A 27,088-nucleotide genomic window follows, 5' to 3' on the forward strand; every position below is an offset into this window, starting at 1 on the left:
ATGAGATTTTAAAATTCACGTTTGAATAACAGTAGATTTGTCATTTTGTTTGTTTAAGTAACAGTAGATTTGTCATTTTGTTGCAAATAGCATAAAACTTCCAATTGAATACACTTAATTAAGAGATTAGATACTTCCTTCAAAATTTAAAAATTAAAATTTAAATAAATTTAATCAACAAAATTTGCCACATACTTAATGAGGCTTCATATTTTCACAAGAGTATCTTATTTCAGAGACATTTCTTGGTCTCTTAAACTATTTTGCTTTTTTCTTTCTATTTATTCAATTGTGAGGTATTTTGTGAGAAACATTTGATAAAATACCTAGTTTAAATTAAAAACTAAGTATCGTATTAAATTAAAAACATTTGATACAATACTATCCAAACCTAGTTTAAATAAATATTTATAGTATGAAACTTTAGACTAGATAAATATTTAATCCAAACCTAGTTTAAACTAAAAAAAAAACTATCCAAACCAAACGAAATGGTTGTATCCACTTGGTTTACTTTTCTATAAGGGAAATTGCACCCAGTGACATAAAAAAAACCCAAAATTGACTAAGTAACCAAAAACACAAATTCTCTCCACTTTTCTGTTCATGTCTCTCTTTAGCATTTCTCTAGAAACCTAATTTTGCTTTTTTTTTGGTTATTTAACAAATAAGCCCTTTCTATAAAATGGATAAAACCAAAACAATCGAACAAAAAAAAAAGGCAAACCGTAAACCAGATTGCCCACACCTCTCTGGGGATCAGTAAACAGGCTCCAAACCATGATAATGTAATGGAACAACTTTGAAGATGAAACCCACCCCCATAAAACAAGAAGAACAAAAAAATATGAATGTTTCTGTCCATGAATAGACTCTAACAAAGAGACAAAAGCACAACAAACAGTCGAGATGGTATGTATACGACCCATCCCAGCAAATAGATTCTGTCCCAATCAAACGTTGGATCATATATTCCCACGGAAAATGCCAGACAAGAGTCAAACGACAATATACCATTACAAGGAGAGAGCACAACAAGTTGAAAAAAGTCAAAGAGAAGTCAACGATACCATAAGTAGAAATGAAAAGCTTAAACTAAATCCATATCATTATCACAACTGATCTAAAACACTAGGAAGAGTAGCAAATGAGTTTCTTAATATAACAAACACACAGAACATAAACCAGTTGTTTTCAGTTGAAGGTCACATCATCTAAGCAAATCCTCAAATCTGAGTCAGTCAATGGAAATAATAACTAGTAGACTCCTTAATCCTCGTCTTCTTCCTCCTGCAAACAAGTGTCCAAAACGTCACATGCAAGTAAAAAAAAAACATATCAACACAAAATAGTTTTTAAAAGTATTTAATCAAAACCTCGTTGCTTCCTCCAGCTTCATCCACTTCAGACTTGGATTCAGCATCTTCACCTCTATTGGTTCCACTAGCCTAAAACACAGAGTAACACCATTATAAGAACACACGCACACGCACACTCTCCCTAAGCATAATCAATGAGAGAGTATTATAATAATACCAGAATCATGTTGTACTGTTGCATACTCTTGAGATATTCACTCTTCCTGCTCTCAGCCTTGGAAGCGTAAGGAGCTTTCTCCTGATTCAAAAAACAACAACAAAAGTTAAAGATCCACAAGAACCAATCTATCAATTTCAATGGCTGATACTCACTTCCTCACTCATAGACTTCCATTGAGCTCCAGCAGCCTTACCAACCTGAGAGATACGATTATTAGTTTAACAGATCTGAGAATGCGGAAACTCTACAGATTCGGGATATTACTTACGGCGGCGACGGACTTGTTATTAGGGTTCGCCTCGTTGAACTCTCGTCGGAAATCATCTCTGCCGACGAAAATGAATCAGTTTAAACTGAAAAAAAATAAAGCAGTGAGTTGAAGAGATTGTGAGGTTTACAGGAAGACGAAGAAGGCACTTGGAGGTCTCTTAGGTTTGTTAGGATCCTTCGTCGTCGTTGTCGTCTTCTTCTTCCTTCCTCTGGTTTTGAGTCTGGAGAAATCGAAATCAAAATAGAGGTGAGAGAAGTTCTGCAGACGAAGAGAAGGAGAGAGAAAGACCTTTGATCGGTGCTCGTCGCTTCGAGTTTGGTTTGACCGCCTTTCATCGAGTCAGGAGGGTGAGGAAACGATGAATCGTTTGAGACTCGGACTGAGTCGGTAGGAGCGAGTTGTTTTTTACCTTTGGTTTCTTTTTCGGTGAAGTGTTTGCGGTATAAACTTAAAAAATAATAATTTTTGGATTTTAATTTAAAGTAAAAAGTTGTAGATTGAAATTCGCAATGTGGCGGGATTTTGACCGAGATTATTTGCCACGTTAATGGTTTAAAATAAAATCCAAAACGGGTTGCTGAAATATAAAATTTCGGTTTAGTTATAAAACCCGGGTTGGCTACTTAACCGTTCCGGAACTGAGCTCTGGTTCGGTAAGGTTAGTAGGAGTTTCAAATATGTAGAACTCTATTCAAAAATATCTCAAAGACTCAGATGAAATATTTGTAGATAAGATTCTAAATATTTAAAATATCTATTTAGTAAACTTAAAAAAAAATATTTGTGAAATATTTTCACTAAAAACTGCTCTAACAATATTCAAAGAAGGAGAACCATTGTTCTCAAGTTATTCATGGCATCTATTTGACACTTGCTTTGTTTTTTCAATATCATCTCCAGACTGCACATCTCAAATGGACAATTAACAATGTCTTGTTGGCTAGCTAGCCGTTTAATTAACAAGAGTATATAAATTAAAAGAATAATATTTTTTTTTTTTAACAAAAAACAATAAAAAGAATAATATTACACAAGAGTTACAGGCTATTTCGATCTTACTTAAACAGTAAAGTAAAACAGAAGAAAGACAAAAAGTGTTTGTTTAATTTTTTTTTAATACAATGCTAGTTTTTTATTTTAAAATTTCTATAGAATATAGAATGAACATGGATGAATCAACAACAAAGTGCTTGTTCAGACAAGGATCAACTAGTGTTTGGATTGAAAGTATTTGAATTTGATTTTTTAACCGGAAAAGAGTTTAAAGACAATGACAATTAAGTTGAAGAGCATGAGAGGAAGCCTCATGTACTGGCAGGCGTGGATGAGACCGACGACTTGGCCTTTGAGGGAGTTTCTTTTGCCGGTTTGGTGAAGCTCCGCGAGTGTCCATCCTTTGGGAGCTAAGAAACGGTCTTCGTTGAGGATAGCAAGTGCGTTTGCGAATAGCAGCAACCCTTCCATCAGTGTCCAGAATCCCATGATGATTTCTCGAGTAAATGAGGAAATTTGACTTGTAGTAGCTCCAAGCCTGGTTGGAATCCTTGGCCTAACTACAGCTGAGTCGAATCGGGGTTAAAGGGTTAAAGTGTTTGTTTAATTAGAAACATGAATTGTATGTGTTAAAAAGGAAAGAACCCCATGGATTAGTATAGATGTGGTGCAATTGAATTTTAAGGAGAAGGCTGGGCTTCACAATGTATATGTGTGAAATCTCTATATGTGTAGTCCAGTCCCATCAATCTTTTTCCCAAGTCAACTCCAGCCTAATTATTTAAGTTTCGGTTGAGTTTGAGAAATTTTTTACTTACCAAATCGCTTGATCAAGTCATCTGTAGACCGATCTCGTTCGCAAGCATGCATATATCAGTAATGGCATGAGAATGAGATGGTCCCCTCATTGTCAGAACTCTTTGGCGTTTGGTTTACGAAAACAATGCCTTTAAGACATTATTAATTAATTTGACAAAGATGATTAGGAGGCTCCCCCATGTTCACGGCTTCATTCCCTGGCATTTATGCCTAGTTTTTCGTGAACATTGACTGTTCATAATTCGTATGCTTATGGTAAGTAAAATGATTACAATTCTTTGGTTCTCTGTGCCATAAAATTTCAAAGTTGCAACTCTCGAATTCACAACTGATAATATAAACAGTTTAACTTGTAGGGTCTAGTTGATTTAAATGCAAAGGGTACAAATGCAGATCCATAAGTAAAAATCTGTGAAGTAAACACTTTTACGGTTTCAAGTGTTATTAACTTATTATATATATTTATAAAAAAATACTATACACATTCTTGTTATTTTCAAATCCACATTGTCTAGTTGAATCTATTGCGAACATAGGGAATAGTTGATATTAGTTATATTAATTAACTTGGTATGAATCTTTGACCCATATTAAAAAACAAACTTGATATGAATGATATGATGTACTTTGAACAGAGAAGCTAAGTTTTAGATTGTTTTCTTTCCAAAAATATCTTAGGCTATTAAAAATATTCAAGCAAAAGAATCACTAATTAAGAACTGTCACGGGGCAGCATAATTCTCGGTAGGGAATCTGGTTCTGTCTTCTACTGAAATTAGTCTGAGATAGAGCATATGATTAGCTCTGTAAATACGGATATGAATAAAGCTAAATTACTGATTATTTATGATAATAATTACTCCAAAAATTTAAAAGAAAATCAAACACTAGTTAGGCCGCGCCTATGGAGCGCAACCATTTGGTCTGAATAAAAGTAGAAGCCAACCAATAAAAGAAAAGATTAATAAATAAAAGTTTGAAATAAGAAAAGACGAAGCCACATGCCTCGGACCAAAGTTACCGTTAAGTCTTCGTGCCAGACTTGGAAGTAAATCGTTTTATTCTCATAATCCAACGGTCATATCTGATCCTAGCCGTCCATTTAAAAAATAAAATAAAAATTACACTTATTTCTATTTTGATTTATATTCGTCAATTCATAGTCACTTGCCTATATCAACCCCTTGGTCAGATTCGACTGTATCAGACTATAAAGATTCTCTTTCGCTTAATGCTCTTCCTCTAGTCTCTCTGGTGGGTTTTCTCTCGGAAGAATTAAAACGAACAAAAATGGTTAATTCCTGTGAGAACAACATCGTTGTTGAAGCCACTACAACGTCGGTTCTTCAAGGTAATAGAATTTTTCTAGAGTTATAGTCATATAGATGGAGAGTTTTGACATATGTTGTGTTTTAGATGAAACGACAAGTAGAAAGTTCGGACAAGAGATGAAGAGAGAGAAGAGAAGAGTTCTAGGTGTGATTAATCAGAATGTGGTTGGTGCAAGAGGTGTTGTCAACAAGAGAGGCAACTTATCTAAGTAAAATTCAACATTAAACTCTCTCAAGTTAGTATATGTAAAGATTGAATCTTGTAATCTCAATCTGCATTTTGTTTTGATTTGATTCATCTTGCAGATCTAGAGTTGAAGAGCCCTTGTATCATCAGGAGGATGCGAAGAAGCTGAAGACATCAGTTCCAAGTGAAAACTATTTCGGCGACTCTATATTCATTGATGACGAAGAAGAAGAAGAAGAAGCTACATTGGACCATACAATGCCAATGTCTCTGGAGAAGCCATACACTGAAGCTGATCCAATGGTAAACATAATTAATCCAGCTTGATAAAAAATCTTAGCTATAAAATCATTTCGAATAATTAAAGATTGAATGTGACAGGAGGAAGTTGAGATGGAGGATGTAATAGTGGAAGAAGAACCAATCTTGGATATAGATTTATCTGATGCCAAGAACTCACTTGCAGCTGTTGAGTATGTCCAAGATCTATACTCATTTTACCGCACAATGGAGGTGAAAAAGTTTGTTTACTTTTTTTTTTACGTGTCTTTGAATCAACCAGAGGCTTGAGTTTGCCTTAAAAAACAATTATTGTTTTGAATCTGCAGAGGTTTAGCTGTGTTCCAGTAGATTATATGATGCAACAAATGGACTTAAACGAGAAGATGAGAGCAATACTAATCGACTGGTTAATCGAGGTATTATTGCGTTTCTCTAGAATGATGTTACTGTATAAATGAGAGAGACTAAAGAAGCTAAAATGAATGTCCACTAGGTGCATGACAAGTTTGATTTGATGAAGGAGACATTGTTTCTGACGGTGAATCTGATAGATAGATTCTTGTCCAAGAAAGCTGTTATGAGAAAGAAGCTTCAGCTGGTAGGGTTAGTGGCTTTGCTCTTAGCTTGCAAGTACGAAGAGGTTTCGGTTCCTGTTGTTGAAGATTTGGTACTTATTTCAGACAAGGCTTATACGAGGAACGATGTTCTAGACATGGTAAAGTGCTGTTTCTCTTTGTTTTTACGTATAGAAGAATTCAAATCTTGTCTCATTCTCTGATTAAATGGTTACCATTGTCTTTGCAGGAGAAAACAATGTTGAGCACGTTGCAATTTAATGTCTCGTTGCCTACGCAATACCCGTTTCTGAAAAGATTCCTTAAGGCAGCTCAAGCAGACAAGAAGGTAAGTTAAAAACAAATGGATCATGTTTTATTTTTAAAAAAAAATCTAGAAACGAACTAAATGGTGAAACTGAAACAAAACAGTGTGAGATGTTGGCATCGTTCTTGATCGAGCTTGCTCTTGTGGAGTACGAGATGCTTCAGTTTCAACCGTCATTACTAGCTGCAACAGCTGTGTACACTGCTCAATGTACAGTTGGTGGTTTCAGGCAATGGAGCAGTACATGTGAATTCCACTCTCATTACTCTGAAGATCAACTCATGTAAGTCTCTCTCTCTCTCTACCAAAATATCATTCAAAGGCTGATGATCCTTTTCATTTGCAAACACAAAAGAGTCTTTTTAAACGAATTTGTCATCATGGGTTTTGCAGAGAGTGTTGTAGGAAGATGGTGAGTCTTCATCAGAGGGCACCTACGGGGAAATTGACAGGAGTATATAGGAAGTACAACACTTCCAAATTTGGGTACATAGCAAAGTGTGAAGCTGCACACTTTCTGGTGTCTGCCTGATGAGCCAAATGACAACAATTACTAGTTTGTACAGCTCATGTTGTCATAATTCCTTATTTGCTTTGAAGCAACAGTCAAAAATTGCTCTATTAGCCTTAATTGGAATAAAGTTTCCTCTCTTTTCCACCATTTTACTCTTTTAACTCTTACTAACCAATCACACTCATAGAAACTATAACCAAAAAACTTAAGTAACTCATACAGCTTACAAATTTAATTTTTATAGTTTAAGACAGTAGGCCTTAAAGTTACAAGTAGTTTCGCCTCTGTTTATGGCGGTTGGATATTAGGATTTGCTGTACTATAGTCCTAAATTTCCTTAAGATATTTCTAATCGTTTTTATTATTTAATTTTTTTTTTTGTGTTCAATATGGATAGCTGTTTTACTTTTACCCGATATCGGAAATGGCCAACTTTTTTGTAAAAAAACTAACTAAAAATATTTGAAAGTATTAAAAAGTAAGTATTCAGAGCTTTTGTTCTCTCTTATTGGTTGGACAGGGTTAGAACCTTTCTCTTTGGGCGAGCGTATCCGATTCCAAAATTTATCCTTTCATTTTCTAAAAGTTCTGGATTTTATGTTTTGTCTTTTTTCAGAAATATTTTCACCAACCTATGTTGTGTTGTGTTCAAAAGATATCTAAATGATCTAACTGATTATCGTATAACTGTATGTGCGGGTCTCCTAGCATCCAATTCACATCAATTGAGGTGTCAAAATAAATTATGTCTATCAAAGCCGTCTCTGATTGTTGAAATGAAGAAAAAGAACATTATTTCATTCCACCCAATAAAAATAATCAAACCTATTAAAAATAGAGTATTCGAATTAAGTATGTATAAAAACTTCCATATCCCCAAACTGGTTCAGATTGGATCCAGTTTTTCCAAAAATAAGCTACCTACCAAAAACGACATCGTATTCAATCGCATTACTTTTAAGTTTTAACCTTCACCTGTACGATATAGATCCCTCTCCCACCAACTCTCTTTCACACTTCGCTTTTTTGTTTTCAGATACCTTTTGGCCGTCACTGGTTCGACGACAATGTCGGCGTCAACAAACTCCCTCCTCCTCCTCGGAAACCAAACCCATCTCCCTTCCCTCAAATCCCAATCCCTCCTCCGCCTCACCAAACCCTCCACTCTCACCCTCCCCTCCACAAGAACCAAATCCATCAGATGCGTCGCTTCCACCACCACCACCGAGCGAGTCATCAACTTCGCGGCAGGCCCCGCCGCTCTACCCGAGAACGTCCTCCTCAAAGCCCAATCCGACCTCTACAACTGGCGCGGATCCGGCATGAGCGTCATGGAGATGAGCCACCGCGGCAAAGAGTTCCTCTCCATCATCCAAAAAGCCGAATCCGATCTCCGCCTCCTCCTCCACATCCCTCCCGACTACTCCGTCCTCTTCCTCCAAGGCGGCGCCACCACCCAGTTCGCCGCCCTCCCTCTCAACCTCTGCAACCCCGAGGACCCCGTCGATTACCTCGTCACCGGATCTTGGGGTGACAAGGCCTTTAAGGAGGCGCAGAAGTACTGCAACCCTAAGGTTGTCTGGTCCGGTAAGGCCGAGAAGTACACTAAAGTCCCCTCCTTTGATGTTCTTGAGCAGACCCCGCACGCCAAGTATTTGCATTTATGCGCCAACGAGACTATCCATGGAGTTGAGTTTAAAGACTACCCTGTTCCTAAGAACCCCAACGGTGTTTTGATAGCTGACATGTCTTCGAATTTCTGTTCGAAGCCTGTTGATGTGTCCAAGTTCGGTGTGATCTACGCCGGTGCGCAGAAGAACGTTGGTCCTTCGGGAGTCACCATTGTCATAATCAGGAAAGATTTGATCGGGAACGCTCAGGACGTCACTCCAGTGATGCTTGACTACAAGATCCACGACGAGAACAGTTCCTTGTACAACACGCCTCCCTGTTTCGGGATTTACATGTGTGGTTTAGTGTTTGATGATCTGTTGGCGCAGGGCGGGTTGAATGAGGTGGAGAAGAAGAACCAGAGGAAGGCGAAGATTCTGTATGATGCTATTGATGAGAGCAGGGGGTTTTTCAGGTGTCCTGTTGAGAAGTCTGTTAGGTCTTTGATGAATGTTCCTTTCACGTTGGAGAAGGCGGAGTTGGAAGGGGAGTTTATTAAGGAAGCTGCTAAGGAGAAGATGGTGCAGCTCAAGGGGCATAGATCGGTGGGAGGTATGAGGGCGTCTATTTACAATGCGATGCCTTTGGCTGGAGTTGAGAAGCTCGTTGCTTTCATGAAAGAGTTCCAGGCTAGGCATGCTTGATTCCATCTTTGTTGTTGAGTGAGTATAAGCTTTGAATGCTTGTGGTTTGATTTTTTGTTTTCATCTTTATCTACTTTGAATTCCAGTTGTGTGCGGAACTGTTTCAGTAATAATCTTTTAGCTTATGCTAACTGAGAACTTCTAGAGAGATTAAAATCTTTGAATAAATACTTATTGGGAAAATGCTGAGATGAGCTTTTGATGATAAGCAAATGCATACAAGTATCTCATGTTGTTGAGTTAGTTTGTCCTTTCTCTGTATCTGCTGTTGAAACTGATGCTCTTGTTTTCAAGAACCGCAAAATTACAAATTCAGGTTCGTAATCCAACTAAACTGCTAGTACAGAATCGTCATGTCAGGGATTTCATTGTGTTTGTGTATGCTACTGTTTGTTATTGCCGCTTTGTAACCATCAGCTAAATCTACATGTGGAAAGAACTCTTTAGTAATTCAAGAATAGTCACTATTAAACCCAAGAGACAGGAGCACAGAGTAAGAAGCACACAAGAATCTGCAAACTCATTGGGTCTTGCTCATTAATGACCCTCATCAGTTTCGCAGGATTTCCAGCCACTACTACACTTCAAACCCAAAAAGATGTCCATGGTTACAACTCCTGATTTGAAATAAAGCAGATAAGGTTAGGTCTAATGTCAGTCTTACCGATGCCTCAAGTAAAGCAGATGTGTTGATCAGCTTTTTCTCATTTGGTTGAGAGATGATGAGTTTCTGGTGTGTATATATATAAGGAAAATAAAAGATCAGAGAACTGTAAACTACCGCGTGAAAATGAAGAAACAGATCAGCCATGGATATGGTTTTCCTATAATTAGATTTCTTACACGGAAAGGCAAACGATTCTGTACCTCAGAAACATTTTAAAAGAAGAAAAGGCAATAGAATATTCTACCGCGTCTGGAAGATTTCAAAGACAATCTCAATCATAAACATCTGTTTTCCTTTTTCTTTTTATTCAGTTTCTCTATTATAAATCTGCATCGTGGGGTCAGACCCTCTAAACAAAAACATCAACTCATAGAAGAAAAAAAAGAGTTTGTGTTTTGTTGCTGTTCTCTATTCAGTTTTTGTTGTTGATCGAAAATGGCATCAAACGACGCTGGAAGGCCGTTACCAAAATTTGGGGATTGGGATGTGAATGATCCCGCGACAGCAGATGGATACACGGTGATATTCAGCAAAGCCGGTGAAGATAAGAAGACAGGAAGGAGTTCGACTAAGACGAATTCTCAGAGGAAACAAGACGGTGATAAGCCAGCGGTCAAGAAATGGCTCTGTTTCACATTTTCTTGATTTCTTTTTCTTGTGTACATTGTTGTCATTCTAAGAAAGAAACTAGCTTTGAACCTTTGACAACTTTTGTCCTAGAAGTTTTCTTATGATGAATCAGTTCTGCGTTGTGTATATTACAGAATCAACAAAACTTTCAGCTCCAAATTTCTAGTTGAAGAATGGAAACACTTGGCGAAATGAGGATGTTGAAACATAATAATTGTTTTGAGGTGATCCATCATCAAGCTCCTTCAACGTGTTTCTTTTTCACAACTTCAGATATCAGACAAGATTTTCTCTTCTTCATTACAAAACCTTTTGTTTTATCTTTCTTGATTTGGTCTGCAAATTTATGAATCAATGCCTTGTGTATTGTTTCAAATAGAAAAACGAGAAGATCATTGAGTTATTCTGAGAAGATAAATTGTTTGAAATAATATAATAACTTGCATACCACTTTTAATATTTACGTTAATCAAAAGTAGCATAACATTTTAGTTTTGAGTTTACTGATTATAATTTAGGGTTTGGTATTTTATAAATGATTTTAAATATTAATAAATGATTTAAGAGACTTAAGGTATTTAAATATTAATGAAAACAATTATCTTTAAAAACAAAACTCAAAAGTACTATCAAATTTGTGGTAAAGTTATAATTCTCCATTTTGAGAATATCTGTCATATTTAGCCTCCATAAATTGTTGTTTTTGAATAAAAAAGGATTTTGCCTACAAACTTGTACAGAAAAATAGAGAACAACATGTGTTAAAAGGGAGGGAAACAATGGATAGAGTTGAACGCTGGAGTCAGGGGGTTGATGTCACTTGTGTTCTTTGTCGGAGTAATGCAGAATCTCGGGACTATCTCTTCTTTGAATGTTCCTTCACTTCGCAGATTTGGCAATATCTCATGTCCGGGGTCTTGGCCAGTTCTTATACTAAAGTATGGTCTGAGATTCTGCCTCTTCTTACTCGTACTGATTGGGATAAGAGAAGGTTATTTTGCGCAAGATATACCTTCCAAGTTACTATACATATGGTATGGAGAGAAAGAAACAAAGATCAAGCATGGTGAGAAGCCTTTGCCATTGGATGTAGTGAAGACGCTTTTGGACAAAGGAGTACGAAACAAATTGACTATCTTGAGATTCAAAAGAGGCAAAGGAATGGAGAATGCTTTACAATATTGGTTTAGTACAAGAGTGTAATTTTTTGGAATATCCTTAAAAGATTGATAGAATTTATCTCTAAATAGGTCTACACTTGATGTAAAAAGGCTTTTTGATGAATAAATTTAACATTTATTTAAAAAAAAAAGGGAGGGGAACGCTAATACACACTGAAATTGGATCGACCACCAAACCAAACTAGCTATCTGAATCGTAATTGACCCAAACCAAACCAAACCAAATTTGTGGTAAACCTGAACGCTTAGACCTACTAGAATTCGAGGAAGAAATGTACCCATAGACTCTTAAATCTACAAGGTCCTCCAGATTTGTTTCTTTCAGTAGATCATCATCATTTATAGGTTTCTCCGAGCTATCATGTTTTGTTTTTGAATTTATTCAAATGCAAGCAATCAGAGACAACAATAGACAAGTAAGATTGTAAAAACGACTGTAAAAGCCCAACAGGCCCAATGATAACATACGCAGTAGAGCGCGAGTGTGATACTACCACCATTCCCCTTCTCGTCGACCCTACAAAAACCCTAAAACCTTCCGGCGATCGAAGCAAAACGACAAAAAAAATGGGGAAGATCCCGTCGTCGTTTCGCTCTCTAACGTCGACGCAACTGATCAAGAAACCCACCGCACCTCCTCCATCGCCTCCTCCCCCGCGAAACTCCCAAAACAGAATCACCGGAACTCATCACGACTCCCCAAAACCTCCCCAGACCACCACTCCCTCGAGAAACCCTTTCAAATCCCCAAACCTCTCCTCCGCCAAATCCCTCTTCAACTCAATCGCCGCCACCTCCAAAACCCCCCTCGACACCAAATTCCACAACTCCGTCCTCCAATCCTACGCCTCCATCGCCTCCGTCGACGACGCCGTCAACCTCTTCCACCACATCCTCAAATCCCAGCCCAATTTCTCCCCGGAGCCATCCACCTTCAACATCCTCCTCTCCCACGCCTGCAGATCCCCCGACTCGCCCCTCTCCAACGTCCACCGAGTCCTCAACCTCATGGTGAACAGCGGCGTCGCGCCTAACAACGTCACCACCGACATCGCGGCCCGCTCCCTCTGCGAATCGGATCGGATCAGCGACGCTACAGATCTGGTGATGGAGCTCTCCGAGAAGCACTCGCCTCCGGATATGTTCACTTATAACTACCTCCTCAAGCAGTTATGCAAGTACGAGTCGTTGAACGCTGTTTACGAGTTTAGGGATAAGATGAAGAAGTCGTTTAACGTGAAGCCGGATCTTGTTAGCTACACGATCTTGATCGATCATGTGTGTAACTCCAAGAATCTAAGGGAAGCGATGAAGTTAGTTAGTGATCTTGGTGTTGACGGTTTTAAGCCTGATTGCTTTGTGTACAACACTATTATGAAAGGCTTTTGCACGTTGAGTAAAGGGAGCGAGGCGGTTGGTGTTTTCAAGAAGATGAAGGAGGACGGTGTTGAGCCTGATCGGATCACTTACAATACTTTGATATTCGGGTTGTCGAAGTCGGGGAGGGTTGAGGAGGCGAGGAAGTATCTGCAGACTATGGATGAGGCAGGGTATGAGCCTGATGCGGTTGCTTACACGGCGCTGATGAATGGGATGTGTAGGAAAGGAGCGAGTTTGGGTGCGTTGAGTTTGTTGGAAGAGATGGAAGCGAGAGGGTGTGCTCCTAATGATGTCACTTATAATACTTTGCTTTATGGGTTGTGTAAGGGGAGGTTGATGGAGAAAGGGATCGAGTTTTATGAGATGATGAAATCGAAGGGTTTGAAGCTTGAGAGTTATGCTTACGCTACGCTTGTGAGGGCGCTGGTTAGAAGTGGGAAGGTCGCAGAGGCGTATGAAGTTTTTGATTATGCGGTTGGGAGCAAGAGTTTGAGTGATGCTTCTGCGTATGCTACGCTTGAAACTTCGTTGAAATGGGTGAAGAAGGCGAAAGAGCAAGGGTTGGCTGACTGAATGGTATTCTCTAGCTTGAGCTTTGTCGATGTTCTTCTTTTTTCGCTAGTCTTGTTTCTTTTGTATTGAATCAAAAAGGAATGAACTTGATTACTTGTACGAAAATGAACAGTTATTTCTTAAGGGAGCCAGCATTGATTAATGACAATAGGTTGTTTGGTAGGCTTGTGACCTGAGATCTCTTAAAGTGATTTTTTTGTGTGTTTCTCTCCTGTAGTGTCATGCAAACTGTTCTTGTAAGCTGTTGTGAATTCCATGATTGGCTTAACCGGCTTTCTTCTTTGTGCAGGTCCTGTTTCTTTTTTAAAGTTGTATCTTTTTAAAAGGAATAAATTTATAAGCTATATTCATATGAACGGTTAAGTATGTTGTTTAACTATATGCATATGAACACTGTGTATGAAAGTCATGAATTTGACATATGAACACTAATGTATGAAAGTGTATGAACACTCTGTTGGTAATGTGCTGAGTCACATGAGATCTTTTAACATGTTATAATGAGTTCTTAAAGACTCAAGCTCTATGAGTTACCTACATTCGGTGAAGTTCTGTTATAATTACCTTCTTGCCTTTTTTTTTTTTTTTTTTTTTTTTTTTTTGTCAGCAAACAAAACAGATTCATGTAGACTCTGCGAACCATTCCGGTAGCTCTGCATCCATATGGACGACAAACGACGGTTGCTTTCTTGCACTGCGTGCGAGACTGTCTGCCTTTGAGTTCTGTGTCCGTGGTATATGAATGATCTCTGAGCTGTTGAAACTCCTCTTTAAAACTTTTATGTCTTCCAAATAGCTTGCAAAGGCTGGCCACTCTTCTGGTTCTGACACCATCTTCACCAATTGAGCACTATCCGTTGCAAAAGTAACCCATGCTTGTCTAAGATTCCTCGTACATTCCATTGCCCATATAAGGGCCTCTATCTCTGAGTGTAGTGGCGACTGACTCGCTCTCGTGTTCCTTGCTCCCATTAGTCCATCGTAGCCTTCCAGGGTACTATACCATCCTTGTCCTGAAAAACTATCCTCATTTTTCCAAGATCCGTCTGTAAAACACCATCGACCTGGTATACTCGTTATTATCGAAGATACATGAATTTGGGTGCGTTCCATGTCTTGAGTCTGAGAATTTTGTGCTTCCACCCAAAGTAACGATTCCGTTTCTGCCAGTTTGAGAGTATCTCTCGGGTCCATATCCAAATTGCTAAAAACTTTGTTGTTTCTACCTTTCCATATATACCAGAGAATCCAAGCAAATGAATGATCCTCCATTTCAGGAGAAACTCTCCAAAATAAATGATCCATATTGGTAAACAAAGATTGAGTGGGAAAAATATCTGGATTCATCGGGATCCGTGAAAGTGCCCAGACCTGAACTGTCGGTGGACATTCAAAAAACACATGATTAGCTGATTCCTCGGGAGCACCACATCGGTCACAAACAGTATCTCCTTGCATTCCTCTTGACCTCAAATTTTTCTTAACCGCTATACATCCCGTCAATAGTTGCCATAAAAAATGTTTCAACTTGGGTGGGCAGCGTAACTTCCAACAAAACGCCTTCAAAGGTGTTATCGAAGGGCCAAACTGGGGTGGCATTATTTCTCTATCCGGATATACTCGTTCCACTTCATAGCCAGATTTAACCGTGTATTTACCATTGTTTGTAAAATGCCATCCATTCCGGTCTTCTAGATGAGATCTACTGATAGGAATACTTTGAATAATTTTCACATCTTGCGGATCCACTAGAGCCCGAATAACATCTTGCGGATCCACACAGCGTAACTTCCAACAAAACGCCTTCTTGCCTTTAGTGTCATTTACTCTGTTCTTAGCAGTTTTTTTTTTGTGTGGATGCCATGATTGGTTTATTGATCTTGTCTGGGACTTACCTGAGAGATCAAGGAGATAATATTTGCTTTTGACAATTGCACCACCGGTTCAAAGGTAAATCAAACAGAGTATCTGAGTAAAGATTGTTTCTTTTCTATGGCTTGCAGGGAAGATACTGTTATCTTCATCGAACAAGCAGCCAAGTGCAGAGTATTGTGAAGTTTCAGTTAACTTACAACCAAATAATTGAGGGGACAATAAAACAGAGGACAACGTTGGTGGAATCATATAGAAGATTTTTCAGAAAGGACAAGTGGTCAATGTTCTGGTATTAGTCAATTATTTGGCGAATAAACGTTTGTTGTTTATTTTGTTATTTTCTGTCATGTTTGATTATATATTGTATATTGCTGAAGCATCTGTTTCCTTGTTCCCTCATCTAAACAACAGAACGTTACGGAAAATTTTATATCAAGAAATGTACGTACGATGACATCCACCAATACAAGATTCTCCTACTAGGCCTATGAAAATTAACCGGACAAATATCAGTTTTCAGTTCAGGCTCAGCTCTGCAAGTTAAAAAAATCGGTTATTTGTTTGGTTGTGAGTTTAGTTCAATTCGCTAGAAGGTAAACAATCTGGTTAGTGGTTCAGTTTGTTCAGTTTTTTTTTTAAATTAATATTTTAAAGGAAATCATACTGGTTTATAGCAGAACAAACCAAAATTAGATTTAATATTTATAATCAAATTTAACTGAAATAAAATTATATGAATTTTTAACTAAATTAAATCGTTGTCTAATACTTTAACCAAAATAATCTGAAATGATCAAATATAATCAAAATTTAACCAAATTTAAAATCCAAATTCATTTGTACAATTTGGCAGAATGTTTAAAACTGAATCAAATCAAAATTTTCCGGTTCAGTTTAACAAAATTTGTACAAACCATAGGAACCAGAAATCAAATCAACCGATTCAAACAGAAATGTGCAAACCTATTCTAAGCTATAGATTATTAAGCAACCATAGCCTCTAGCCTTTATATCTTCGATAAAATAATTTAGTTTGGTGATTGATCGCATACCATTTTTTGTGTTTTCATGTTCACGACCGGTCCAGAGGGCAAGCGACCCTAGCAGTCGCTTAGGGCATACAATTTTGAAAATGCATATTTTATGCAACTTTCATATTAAGAATTTTTGTTAGTGTTTGTTTGTAAACATAATTTATAATTTTAATTATGATATTTATAGAGTAAATGCATAGCAAAATAATAACATTTTTCATATTAACAAATCTATACTATACTAAAAGGGGGATATGAGCTCCATTGAGCCTATCCACCTCAGCAAATTAAATCAGCCACTTAGAATATGAGTTTGTGCCATGTCAACTCTCAATAACTATAATCACAAGCCACATCATCTCATCAGTTCACGTTCTTAGTTTCTTCAGCTTCCTCCTCCCAACGTAAGCATTTATCGCACACACAAAACTGGTTCGGTTTCTTCTCATATTTTGTATTTATAGGAGTCATAGTTCTGTCTAACCCTAATCCCATGAGAAGCCTTCCTCTCCCCCGAGACAGTCAAGCCTACTCAACGTGAAAGAACAAAATCATTGTAGTAGCCATTATCTCTCCGGTCCTGATCATATCCTTGATATAGGTCTGAAATTCTTGACACATCTTTTTAATGTCTGCGTCCATATACCTTATGATATTTTCTGGCCATGTTTTACAGATACGTTTGTACGGAAGCAATTGGAAACTTCAGGGCAATACCTCGAACCCGGTCAGAATCTTTGTATTTGATGGCTTACTGATTCTCAGAATCTTTACAATATTCTCTATATGTTTAATGTTTGTATGTAAGGTTACCTAAAAGCTTCAATTTATTTATCCATCTTCTAATATCTAGATTTAAAATATGATTTTTGGTTTGTTTCTATAGTAACAAGTGTATGGTCCAAGGTAGTTTCCATAGCAGAAGGGTTGTATGCTAGATTCTCTGCTGCATCAGTTTTTTTAGGTCCTTACAAGGCTGGTTCTTTTTTCTTTGTTGACACCTGCAATAAGAATCTTGACACGTTCGGTGACAATCACTACTACGCACAGGTTTGTGTCGATCTTTCAGTTGGTTTTAGTAGATTTGTTTTTGTGCAATGTTGCTAATATTGTTTTCTTATGTCTAACAGAAGGTGGATACGATGCACAGTTTGATCAAAGTCCATGGAGATTGTTGTTAAGGAAACAAATGAAGCTAAAATGCTAAGAGCAGAGAATAGTTGTGGCCAGAACCAGCCTTGATCAAGGTGTTAACGCAGAATTCTTAAGACTGAATTGGAATCAAGTAGAATTTGTTTTGTAGATATGAAATCACTCAGTTGTTGTATTTGATTATATTATAGGTAAGAGTAATATCCCTTTGAGAATTGGCTAGATTGATCAAGGAAAAACGTTTTTCAAGCCAGGGTTAGGAAAAACATCCCTTTAGGTTGCACAATATAAATGTAGTATCAATGATGGAAAGGTGCTACATGATGTTTTTCTTTCAAAAAGACGCACCTCTATTCGTACGGCAGCAACACGCTTTAGTTGCAGGAAAGTGTTGGTTATTATTCTCTTTTTTATTTCCTTAAGGTTTTTTTGCTAACGATTTGGTAATAAGTTTAGTTTGTTCCTTATGTTGAACAAATGAAGGAAAAGTTGCTGCAAAAGATTCAAAAACAGAGCAAAAACCATAAAGGCCAAGTACATGGATGATCTTTTTGGGGTGTGTACAGTACATAAGTAGTATGTAGTTGGAGACACGATTTGGTTTAAAATATGACGTTGAATGTTGTGGTTGACTCGAAGAAGTTAACTTTTGTGTTACAAACTTTCTCTTTAGTTAGAAGCTGCTATAATTTTTGGTTACAATTTGCAAGAAAAAGTTATGCCTTGTGGGAGTTGTGTTTTACATTCTCCTAAATTGTAACAGATCTTCAGACAGAATTAGTCGTTAGTTTCATCTGAGATTTGACTTTTTGTTAGAAATTATATTGGTTCTTCGACAACAATCAAGGCCTTGGATTCTCAAGCTTATCTCTCTTTTAGTGTCTCATTGTTTGCAAAAAAAAAAACAAAGGCAAATATGTTTGTGATCTTCTAAAAACATAGTCTTTCTTTTTTTTAAACAAAATCTTTACATTGTGAATGTGAGTTCCTTAGCCTGTGGAAAATTTTGAATTTCAGGTGGAAGGTGAGGATGCTCAAATTATAAAGAGAACAAAAAATGTGATTTTAGGAGCTCCTATATGGGGGATGTGCTCTGTTACTCTTTTCTCCTTATTTCCTTTTTTTCCTTAGTATTTGAGCTCAAAGAAGATCTTTTAGTACTAAACCATTACCTCATATCTTAAACTACTCATCTTGCTTTCAGTATGCAACATGGTAAACAGTTTTCTTTAATCACAATAAAATATAAAAATCTTCAATGCATGTAATCTAAAAAATATTTGGGGATATACTTGCAGGCGCTGCACACTCATAGAATCTGGAACTGCACATTTATATGATGAGCTAGAGATATAGGTAGTTGAAAAAAACGAAGGAATCAATGAAACAGCAACAACTGTGCTTCATCAACAATTTTAAAGCTGTGAAAAAGCGATAAAAGCATCACAATCACAGATTCTTCACCTAAGCGGACTTAACAATAATATATTGTAAAGTTACAGCAAAAAACAATAATATATTGTATACTGCATATACAAAAATATTAATTCTGTGTTAATCTAAAATTAATATAAAAATATGAAAACACCAGGTGTAAAGATTAATGTATTTATATATTTTGAATAAAAGTAAGAGATAAGAAAACAAAATAAGACGAAGACAATTAATAGTATATAGTTATTTTAACAAAGGAAATAATAAAACAATGAAATTTAGTAAAATAAAATATGGTTAAACTAAAAAATTAAGATACACAAAAACATATAAAATTGAAACTTTTTATTCAAATTTAAATAATTAATAATAAATTTATAATTTTTGAATCATACATTTTCAAATTGAAACTTCTTATAATTTTTTTTCAAATTTTCTTTTTTGGTCAAAATTTATTTTTTCGATTTTGTTTTCAAATTAGAAATTTTTTTGAAACTATTTTCATTTTTTTAAATATTAAGTATTTATTTATATATTTATTAAAATCATATACCCATTTTCCAAAACACTATCCCTCAAATCTAAACCCTAATTTTAGATTAATTAACCATATTATTAGAAGTATTTATTTATCTTTTTAAAAGTGAGAGAAATATGGTTAAGATAAACATAAAAAGTTGTATTTAGAATGTGGCAGTTTAGAAAAAATTTCCTAAAATTTTGATATAACTAAGTAGAAAAACACTAATCAAATAATAAAAAATGATCTATTATACTTTAAAATAAATTATTATTCATACTAATAAAAATCTAAAATGGAAAATTAAAACATGAGAAAACAACAAAAATGACACATAAAAACAAAAAGAAGAAGATAAAAACATCTTTCAAAGAGGACCTTCAACATAAGCCAAAATATTTAACAAAAAGTAACCAATCAAAATATTCCAATCAGCCATCTTACTTAAATATATCCAGTAATACTAATAAATAAATAAAAATATAATTACATATATCAACATAATCATATTCTCATACGAGACATTTCCTCGAGGCTAATCAATCTCATATGTAGTGTCTCTAAGGTTTTATTTCAGTGGAATGAACTCATCTCCCATATTCTCCTCTTTCTTCTTACATACTTTATAAATGATTCCTTCCATCTCACCTGCTCTATATCTACAACAAAGTCAAGCAGTGTTAAATTTTTGGTTAAACTCTTGATTGATTTTTTGAAAAAAAATTTTGAATTGATTGACTTTATGAACTTTGTACGATGATAAAGTAGTAAGAACGGTGATAAAGATCGAACTCATGCATCACAGCATCAGCAATACACAAATCTTGAAATAATCTACACATAGTTTTCTTATTGTTGTTTATCTGTCATTGGCGTCCCTAACGCTTAAACATGAGCCAAGGCAACATCTTTCATATCTAGAAACCTGCAATATCTACAGTTTAATATAAACACAATAAAGAACAAAGTAAAATTCACCAATTCAAAAAAATCACTATAAATTATGTTGAGTTATTATTTTTTTTTGTTTTTTTCTATTAAACCTTTTATGATTTCGAGAGAAAAGAAATGTAAAAAAAAATCAAATATAAAAACAAAATATCTAAAAATATTTTAGTGCACTAATCCGCGCGTAGCGCGGAAAAAAGATCTAGTGATTATAGTAAAATTATGATTGAATATAGTCAAATGTTACCACATAATAATATTGTCAGACAATTAATTTTATGACAATATTTTCACTTATCACTAATGAGATTGAAAGCATGAAAAGGCTATGGTGATATAGTTGCTAGTAGATTGACTTCTCTTTATTGTGTTTATAGTGAGTTTCTGTTTTTAAGGTTTTCATACAAATGATGTATTGATTAAACAATTTTTTTGAGGTGACTAAATTTTATTTTAAAAATAAATTGAATTAGTTTATATTTTTAATGTCAATTATATATATATATATATGATATGATATTAGATAAAACCACAAAATATGTGTGGTTAAAATTTTGTTTAGGCCGGCACTGTTCATGTTATTTGAAAATGATTTTACTATATACTTTAGATGCTTGTAAACATGTGTGTGAAAATGTAAAAGAATTGATCTATTCAAATCAGCTTTTTCAGTTTTAAGATTATCGTGCTGAAAATTCTATTCAGGTTAACGCTACTAGATCATTTAATTATCCGGTCATTCATTTGTTAAAAAAATATGTACATTTTATATTTATCAAAAAATCAATTTTACATCTTGTTCACCACCATGTATTCGTTGATTACGTTCCCTCCATACGCAGAAGTATATCTTATTCATCAACCAAGGTAATGTATATATACAACATAAATAATGTATATACAACATAAATAACGTAAGCTGACTAGGAGTAGGATATTCATAGATTAATCTAAATCCCTAAGATATATGAAATTATTCTTATCTCTCATTACTCCCGCTTAAGTTAGTAATGACATGTTTAGAACGCCTAACTTGGACAGTAGATAATGAAACTTTTGTGTAGAAAGTGGTTTTGTTAGTAGATCCGCTGGTAGATTCTTGGTTGAAATGTGGACAGTAAAAAGTAGTTTATTTTGAACCGCATCACGTACTGTATGACATTCATTCTGCACATGATCAGTACGTTCATAGAACACCGGGTTTTTGGCTATATAGATTGGTGAATGACTATCACAAGAGAGTTGCGTAGGGACGATCATGTAAAACCGAACTGTAGAAGTAGTCGCTTAAGCCATTTGAGTTTGCATGTTGTGTCTGCCATGGACCTATACTCAGCTTCAGCTGAAGAGCGAGATACAGTATGTTGTCTCTTGGTATTCTATGAGACTAGTGAGTCTCCAAATAAGACAAGATAAGCACTCAATGATTTACATGTAGGCAGACAAGCTGACCTGTCTGCATTACAAAATGCAGCAAGCTGAAGGTCACGGTTGGATGATAACATTATCCCCTGATTCGGACTACCTTTTAAGTACCGGACGACCCTTGAGGCAGCAAGCCAATGATCTTCAAGTAGTTTTTGCATGAATTGAGAAAGAATTTTAACCACATAGTTAAGCTCAGGTCTGGTAAAGGTAAAGTATAGTAAACGGCCGACCAGACGCCTATACTTGCTAGGATCCGCAAGTGGTTTACCATCAGATTCAGCAAGCTTATAATTTAACTCAGTTTGGACAGGTGATGGCTTTGCACCAAGAAGACCACACTCTGTAATTACATCCAAGGCATACTTTCACTGAGAAACAAAGATGCCTTCAGGACCTCTTGCGATTGCCAAACCATTTTTTTTTTACCTTGCCTAAATCCTTCATGTTAAAATATTTGTTCAAGTAGTTCTTAAACCTCTGATAATAGAAACATCATCTGCAGCAATGATAAATCATCGTCATAGACTAAAATTGTAAGCATATATCTCCTCGTATAAAGGAAAATTATGAGTAGTCTTCATAACTCTGGACAAAACCGAAATCCAATAGAGTTTTGCTCAGCTTTGCAAACCAGCACGTAGGTGATTGTTTGAGTACATAGAGTGACTTTCAAAGTCGACACACTTTAGTAGGAACACTGGATTTAAAACCAGGAGGTAATTGTATATAAATTTCTTCTTTACGATCACCCTGTAAAAATACATTATGAATTATCCATCTGATGAATTTCCCAACATATAGCAGCTGCAATTTTAAGAAACATGAGCAACATGAGCAAATGTATCCTTATAATCAGTGCCCTCCTTTTGGCAGATTTCCACAAGCAACTAATCTGGCTTTGGGTCGTTATTACATACTAATTATTATTGTCTATAATTAAGTGGGAATGTAAACATTATTGAGTGGTCTTTTATTTCCAAATTAATTCTCATTGAGTCACATATCGACATTTTCCCTTGATTCAAACTTACACACTCTAAATTTGATTTTGAAATAGCCAAAATGTTAGAACATCTGGACAAATCCTGATTAAACGAACTTTGATTGATATATGTTTTTTGTCCCATGATATACTTGATTAATATTGAAGCTGAATCTGCTTAATAGATGGGTGCATCTCTTTCCATTTGCCTCCGTTGATAGCTATGTTGATAGCTCTGGGACAAGTCTCGACTTCTGATTCTATGCGCTACCTACTGGTATCTGCGCTTGTTGTTACTATTATTATTTTTTTAATGTCTTTTCATATTTTTCGGTTTTACTTGGAACCAATGGTGAGATCTTTGTATCTCCAGAAACTCATGGATAAAGGTTACTTCAGTGTTAAAAAAAAGATATACTTGATTTGTAGTCACTGATGAAATTTACCTAATTTGTATTTGAAATATGGCTAGTTGGCAAATAAGCCCATATAAATTCTCAATAATTTGGTGAGTTAACTCTTTGTTAAGTTTTGCTTCTCTTCTGTCATGTTGAACATTTTTTGGTCTCCCCCATTAAACAATATAACGCTACGAGAATTGAAACATGAGGAAGAAATATACGTACCACGAGGTCCACGAATACAACTATACAAGATTCCTCTACCCTTATATTGTAAGCGAAAGGTCTCTTAATCTACACTAGCCTAGCTTTTTATTTGACTAGATCATCATATATCTCTTAGTATAAGTTTCTACAAGCTGTCATGTTTTGTTCTAATACATATTAGATCTTTAAAAAAAATACATATTAGTAAATGCCAGCGATGAAGAAGAGACAACAATGGAGACAATACACTAGGGAGCTAGATGTTGCTGGATTTGTTTCTAATAATTTGTTAACACATAGCCGGACCTCAATTAAAAAAAAATATAAACATTCGCTTAAGGCATCTAATTTTTTGGAGACACACGAACAATAATCTTGCATCATTAGCTTCAAAAGGGTCTATTAGGATGCAATATGAGTGTCCAAGCATCAACGATGAGCTCATTCAATAAACAGTATCTTTGTTGAGTATTATTGGAGCTTATGTGTAACACTAAAATTAACACCTAACTGTTGTAGAGAACAATTTACATTTTACCAAAAAAACTATTGTAAAGAACACATGAATAAACATGATCAATATACTTCAATCCAACCTATCTTTTTTTTTCTTTTTTTTTTGAGCAAACTAACCTATCTTCTTATATAAAATTATCGATGCCTAATTTCTTCTCCGTTCTTATTCTAGCTCAAAATTATTTCAGTTTTAAGAAGGTTGGTTTAGGAATTTGAGAAAGAATTAATTCATTCCAAATCCAAATAAATATCAGATTTAAGTAGATTTTAAAAATATAGTATTATAAATTTAAAGTGATTTCATGAAAGAGTATTAGAAAATATATATTTAAAATTTCTCAGTTATTTAAAATGATAGTTTGTAAACTTCATAACCCTATTTTTATCGTTTATTTTTTTATGAAATGTATAAAGTATATATAAAAGTTGAATAGCTTTATTAAATAATAATTTTACATTTCTTCCCTAATTTTTTTTATTTAAAAAAAAAAAATCAAAGTAAAAAAAAATAAAAATTTTGATTTTTAAATATAATTTCTTTCAAACCCGACCAAATAATATTTATAGGTTTATTGACGAAATCCATACATTCAATCAACTTAAGTTTTGAAGATTTTATACAATGATTAATCCATTAACTTTGCATTGAGATCGTCTTCATAAATGCTAGATACAAGAAAGTAGAATTTAAGGGAAAAAAAAACTCTTAACTCTTTGATCCAATAGGTCTTTCTAACCACAAAATGGAGATTTGAATTTAAAAATGTGATTAAAAGTACCAATAAAAATGAGATATATCATTCTACGATAAATTGAAAAAAAAAACGATGTTCCCTCACTTTAAAAATCTATTAAAGCAGTTTATATGATTGGAACAACAATAATCTGTGTGATGTGTGTACGGCAAAAAACAAAAAAAAAACACAAAAGAATTATATGAACGTTTATTTGTTGTTCCCAGTGAAAAAAACTGATAGATGATGGACTTCAATTTAGAAATAGATAATTAACAAAATCTGTAGGGCCAAATCTCTACTTATATTCATATCTGTTTTTGTTGGGTCAATTCTTTTCAAACAAATTAGAATGATTTTATAAAATACATATATGCAAATAAAGTTATAGAATATTATGTAGCTACCTGAATAAAATTTACATACATTTTAATCAATTAAAAATCTTAATTTTATGTTATAACTGAAATATATAGACAATAAGAATATTTATATGAAGTGTTTTTAATATGATATATATGAACACAAAAATGTATTCATATTTCTATACGTTAGCAACATCAGCTATTTTTGTTTGCACTAATCTACAATCTAATAAACCATTATACTCCCTATGTTTCAAAAAATAATATATATATATATATATATATATATATATATATATATATATATTACAGTGTTTTTGATTATTTTAAAATACATAATGTTTTGATATTTTATATTATTTTTAGTTTTATTGAAAGTTGCATGACCAATGATGTTTTATAGTGTTTTTTTTTATGATTGGTTGAATTAGTTTTAGTTTATATTTTAATGCTACTTTTTAGGTTAAAGTGTATGTCTTAATTCTTGTGCATTCAACCAAAACATCAACTATTTTGGAACAGATGAAGTATATTTTATTTAAGTAACATAATAATTCAATAATAGCTATTACATAAAAATATATATATATATAAATATTAAAAATAAGTACATTGTACAATAAATATAATAACAAAAATAATTATGAAAATGTTCAAATATATATTGTATCTGGATATAAATGCTTAACACTAATTATAAAAAAAATATTAAACTGATTATAATATTAATCGGATGACAAAAAAAGATTATACTACTAACCAAATTATTAGCAAAATAAATTATATAAAACAATTATAATAATGTTAATTAAGCCACATAAAATAAATTTAAATTCTTTCAAATAGTCATTTTTAAGTTTTTGTCACAAAATATCCCTAAATAAGGAAAATGACCAAAATAGCCTTTTTTTATTTTGAAAATTTAATTTTTAATTTTCTAAAATTTGAAACTCTGTCCTCAAAATCTCACCTCTTAACTCTAAACTATAGGTCTAGATTAGTTAATCCTAGGCTATAAATATATTTTTGTCCGTTAATAAAACTTTTTTTGATCATTTTCTTCGTTGAAGACTATTTTGTAATAAAAAAATTATAAATCTCAGAAATTTCTCTAAGATAAATATTATACAACTAAAATCTCTCTTAACACTGAACAACATTCAATTAATTTATAAAATTTGTTTAATCAATTTAAAATAATAGTCGTGTTGTTGCACATATTATAATCTAGTTTACTATTATTCATCAGTAAAAGGTATACAGAATTTTTTTAAAAATACTATCTTATTTAAACAATTTTTTTCAGAATATTTATCTTATAAAATTGAGGGAGTATTGATTTGTAAATAAACTTCTGTTATATTCCAAATTGTTCATTTTCTTTCTTTATTTATTTTTTTCCTGGTTGAAGAAAATTTCGTTTTGGAACCACTACACACCTGACATGGCGCCACAGGAAAACCTTAGAATTTAGAAGCTAATATTTTTGGAGATCTATACCTTATACAATGTACGTAGCATGATTGAAATTTCGTTGGAGGCATGCAGTGTTTTTGGTCGACGGACGCATGCAATAATTGGTGACTTTATATAAGATTTACAAAAAAACTAAAACAATAATGGGATTTTTGCAAAATTGACCTACAACTTAAAGTCAAACACAAAACTAACCTCCCTTTTTTTTGAAAATTAGTTTTGCCCTATTCACCCCACAAGTTCATATAATTTACGAAAATGCCATCAATTTTTTTTTTTTTTTTTTCGAAAATGACATTTTTACTCTCTCACCCTCATCATCTTCAAGTAATTACAAGATTGCCATTGTCATCAATACCACAACCACCATGAACAACCAATTTGAAGCTCTTAATGCTCCAAAAATCGATTTACCCTTCTTCTTTTTCCATTCTTGTGAACTAAACACAACA

At 34.4% G+C, this 27,088-nt stretch overlaps 6 protein-coding genes across 10 annotated transcripts; 4 read left to right on the forward strand and 2 right to left on the reverse strand.

Annotated features, from left to right (window-relative positions):
- Positions 1-898: 898 nt before the first annotated feature.
- Positions 899-2,368, reverse strand: LOC103837811 (high mobility group B protein 4). 2 transcript variants are annotated; one of them, XR_004451586.1, is made up of 8 exons: positions 2,099-2,368; positions 1,938-2,030; positions 1,808-1,865; positions 1,692-1,736; positions 1,537-1,617; positions 1,377-1,448; positions 1,213-1,290; positions 899-1,160 (listed from the first exon to the last, which is right to left on the reverse strand). XR_004451586.1 is itself a non-coding variant. In XM_009114189.3 (7 exons), the coding sequence occupies exons 1-7, from the start codon at positions 2,143-2,145 to the stop codon at positions 1,270-1,272; spliced, it is 417 nt and encodes a 138-aa protein (XP_009112437.1). In that variant the 5' UTR covers positions 2,146-2,368; the 3' UTR covers positions 903-1,269. The 2 variants fall into 2 exon arrangements, 1 of the variants encoding a protein (XP_009112437.1); XM_009114189.3 differs by having other exon boundaries at positions 903-1,290.
- Positions 2,369-3,051: 683 nt separating this feature from the next.
- On the reverse strand, positions 3,052-3,393 carry LOC103837812 (protein transport protein yos1-like). The gene is made up of 2 exons (XM_009114190.3): positions 3,365-3,393; positions 3,052-3,300 (listed from the first exon to the last, which is right to left on the reverse strand). Exon 2 carries the CDS (start codon positions 3,290-3,292, stop codon positions 3,056-3,058), a length of 237 nt encoding a protein of 78 aa, XP_009112438.2. The 5' UTR covers positions 3,293-3,300; positions 3,365-3,393; the 3' UTR covers positions 3,052-3,055.
- A 1,271-nt stretch (positions 3,394-4,664) lies between these two features.
- On the forward strand, positions 4,665-7,229 carry LOC103837813 (cyclin-B2-1). Of its 2 annotated transcripts, none has more exons than XM_009114192.3 (9): positions 4,665-4,973; positions 5,039-5,162; positions 5,260-5,443; positions 5,522-5,653; positions 5,749-5,838; positions 5,916-6,137; positions 6,227-6,325; positions 6,409-6,591; positions 6,702-7,229. In XM_009114192.3, exons 1-8 carry the CDS (start codon positions 4,913-4,915, stop codon positions 6,589-6,591), a joined length of 1,095 nt encoding a protein of 364 aa, XP_009112440.2. In that variant the 5' UTR covers positions 4,665-4,912; the 3' UTR covers positions 6,702-7,229. The 2 variants fall into 2 exon arrangements, with proteins under 2 accessions (XP_009112440.2, XP_009112439.2); XM_009114191.3 differs by having other exon boundaries at positions 6,409-6,587; positions 6,698-7,229.
- Positions 7,230-7,777: 548 nt separating this feature from the next.
- Positions 7,778-9,341, forward strand: LOC103837814 (phosphoserine aminotransferase 2, chloroplastic). Its single transcript, XM_009114193.3, has one exon. The coding sequence runs from the start codon at positions 7,886-7,888 to the stop codon at positions 9,131-9,133; it is 1,248 nt and encodes a 415-aa protein (XP_009112441.1). The 5' UTR covers positions 7,778-7,885; the 3' UTR covers positions 9,134-9,341.
- A 253-nt stretch (positions 9,342-9,594) lies between these two features.
- LOC103837815 (protein NOI4) lies at positions 9,595-10,673 on the forward strand. Its single transcript, XM_009114194.3, has one exon. It carries the CDS (start codon positions 10,236-10,238, stop codon positions 10,443-10,445), a length of 210 nt encoding a protein of 69 aa, XP_009112442.1. The 5' UTR covers positions 9,595-10,235; the 3' UTR covers positions 10,446-10,673.
- Positions 10,674-12,009: 1,336 nt separating this feature from the next.
- Positions 12,010-15,899, forward strand: LOC103837816 (pentatricopeptide repeat-containing protein At2g17670). 3 transcript variants are annotated; one of them, XM_033280429.1, is made up of 2 exons: positions 12,010-13,567; positions 15,560-15,899. In XM_033280429.1, the coding sequence occupies exon 1, from the start codon at positions 12,068-12,070 to the stop codon at positions 13,562-13,564; it is 1,497 nt and encodes a 498-aa protein (XP_033136320.1). In that variant the 5' UTR covers positions 12,010-12,067; the 3' UTR covers positions 13,565-13,567; positions 15,560-15,899. The 3 variants fall into 3 exon arrangements, with proteins under 3 accessions (XP_033136320.1, XP_033136319.1, XP_009112443.2); XM_033280428.1 differs by having other exon boundaries at positions 12,011-13,567; positions 15,568-15,899; XM_009114195.3 differs by lacking the exon at positions 15,560-15,899 and adding an exon at positions 13,854-14,077 and having other exon boundaries at positions 12,012-13,567.
- Positions 15,900-27,088: the final 11,189 nt, after the last annotated feature.

The sequence above is a fragment of the Brassica rapa genome, chromosome A09 (genome assembly GCF_000309985.2).
Source record: "Brassica rapa cultivar Chiifu-401-42 chromosome A09, CAAS_Brap_v3.01, whole genome shotgun sequence".
NCBI lineage: Eukaryota > Viridiplantae > Streptophyta > Magnoliopsida > Brassicales > Brassicaceae > Brassica > Brassica rapa.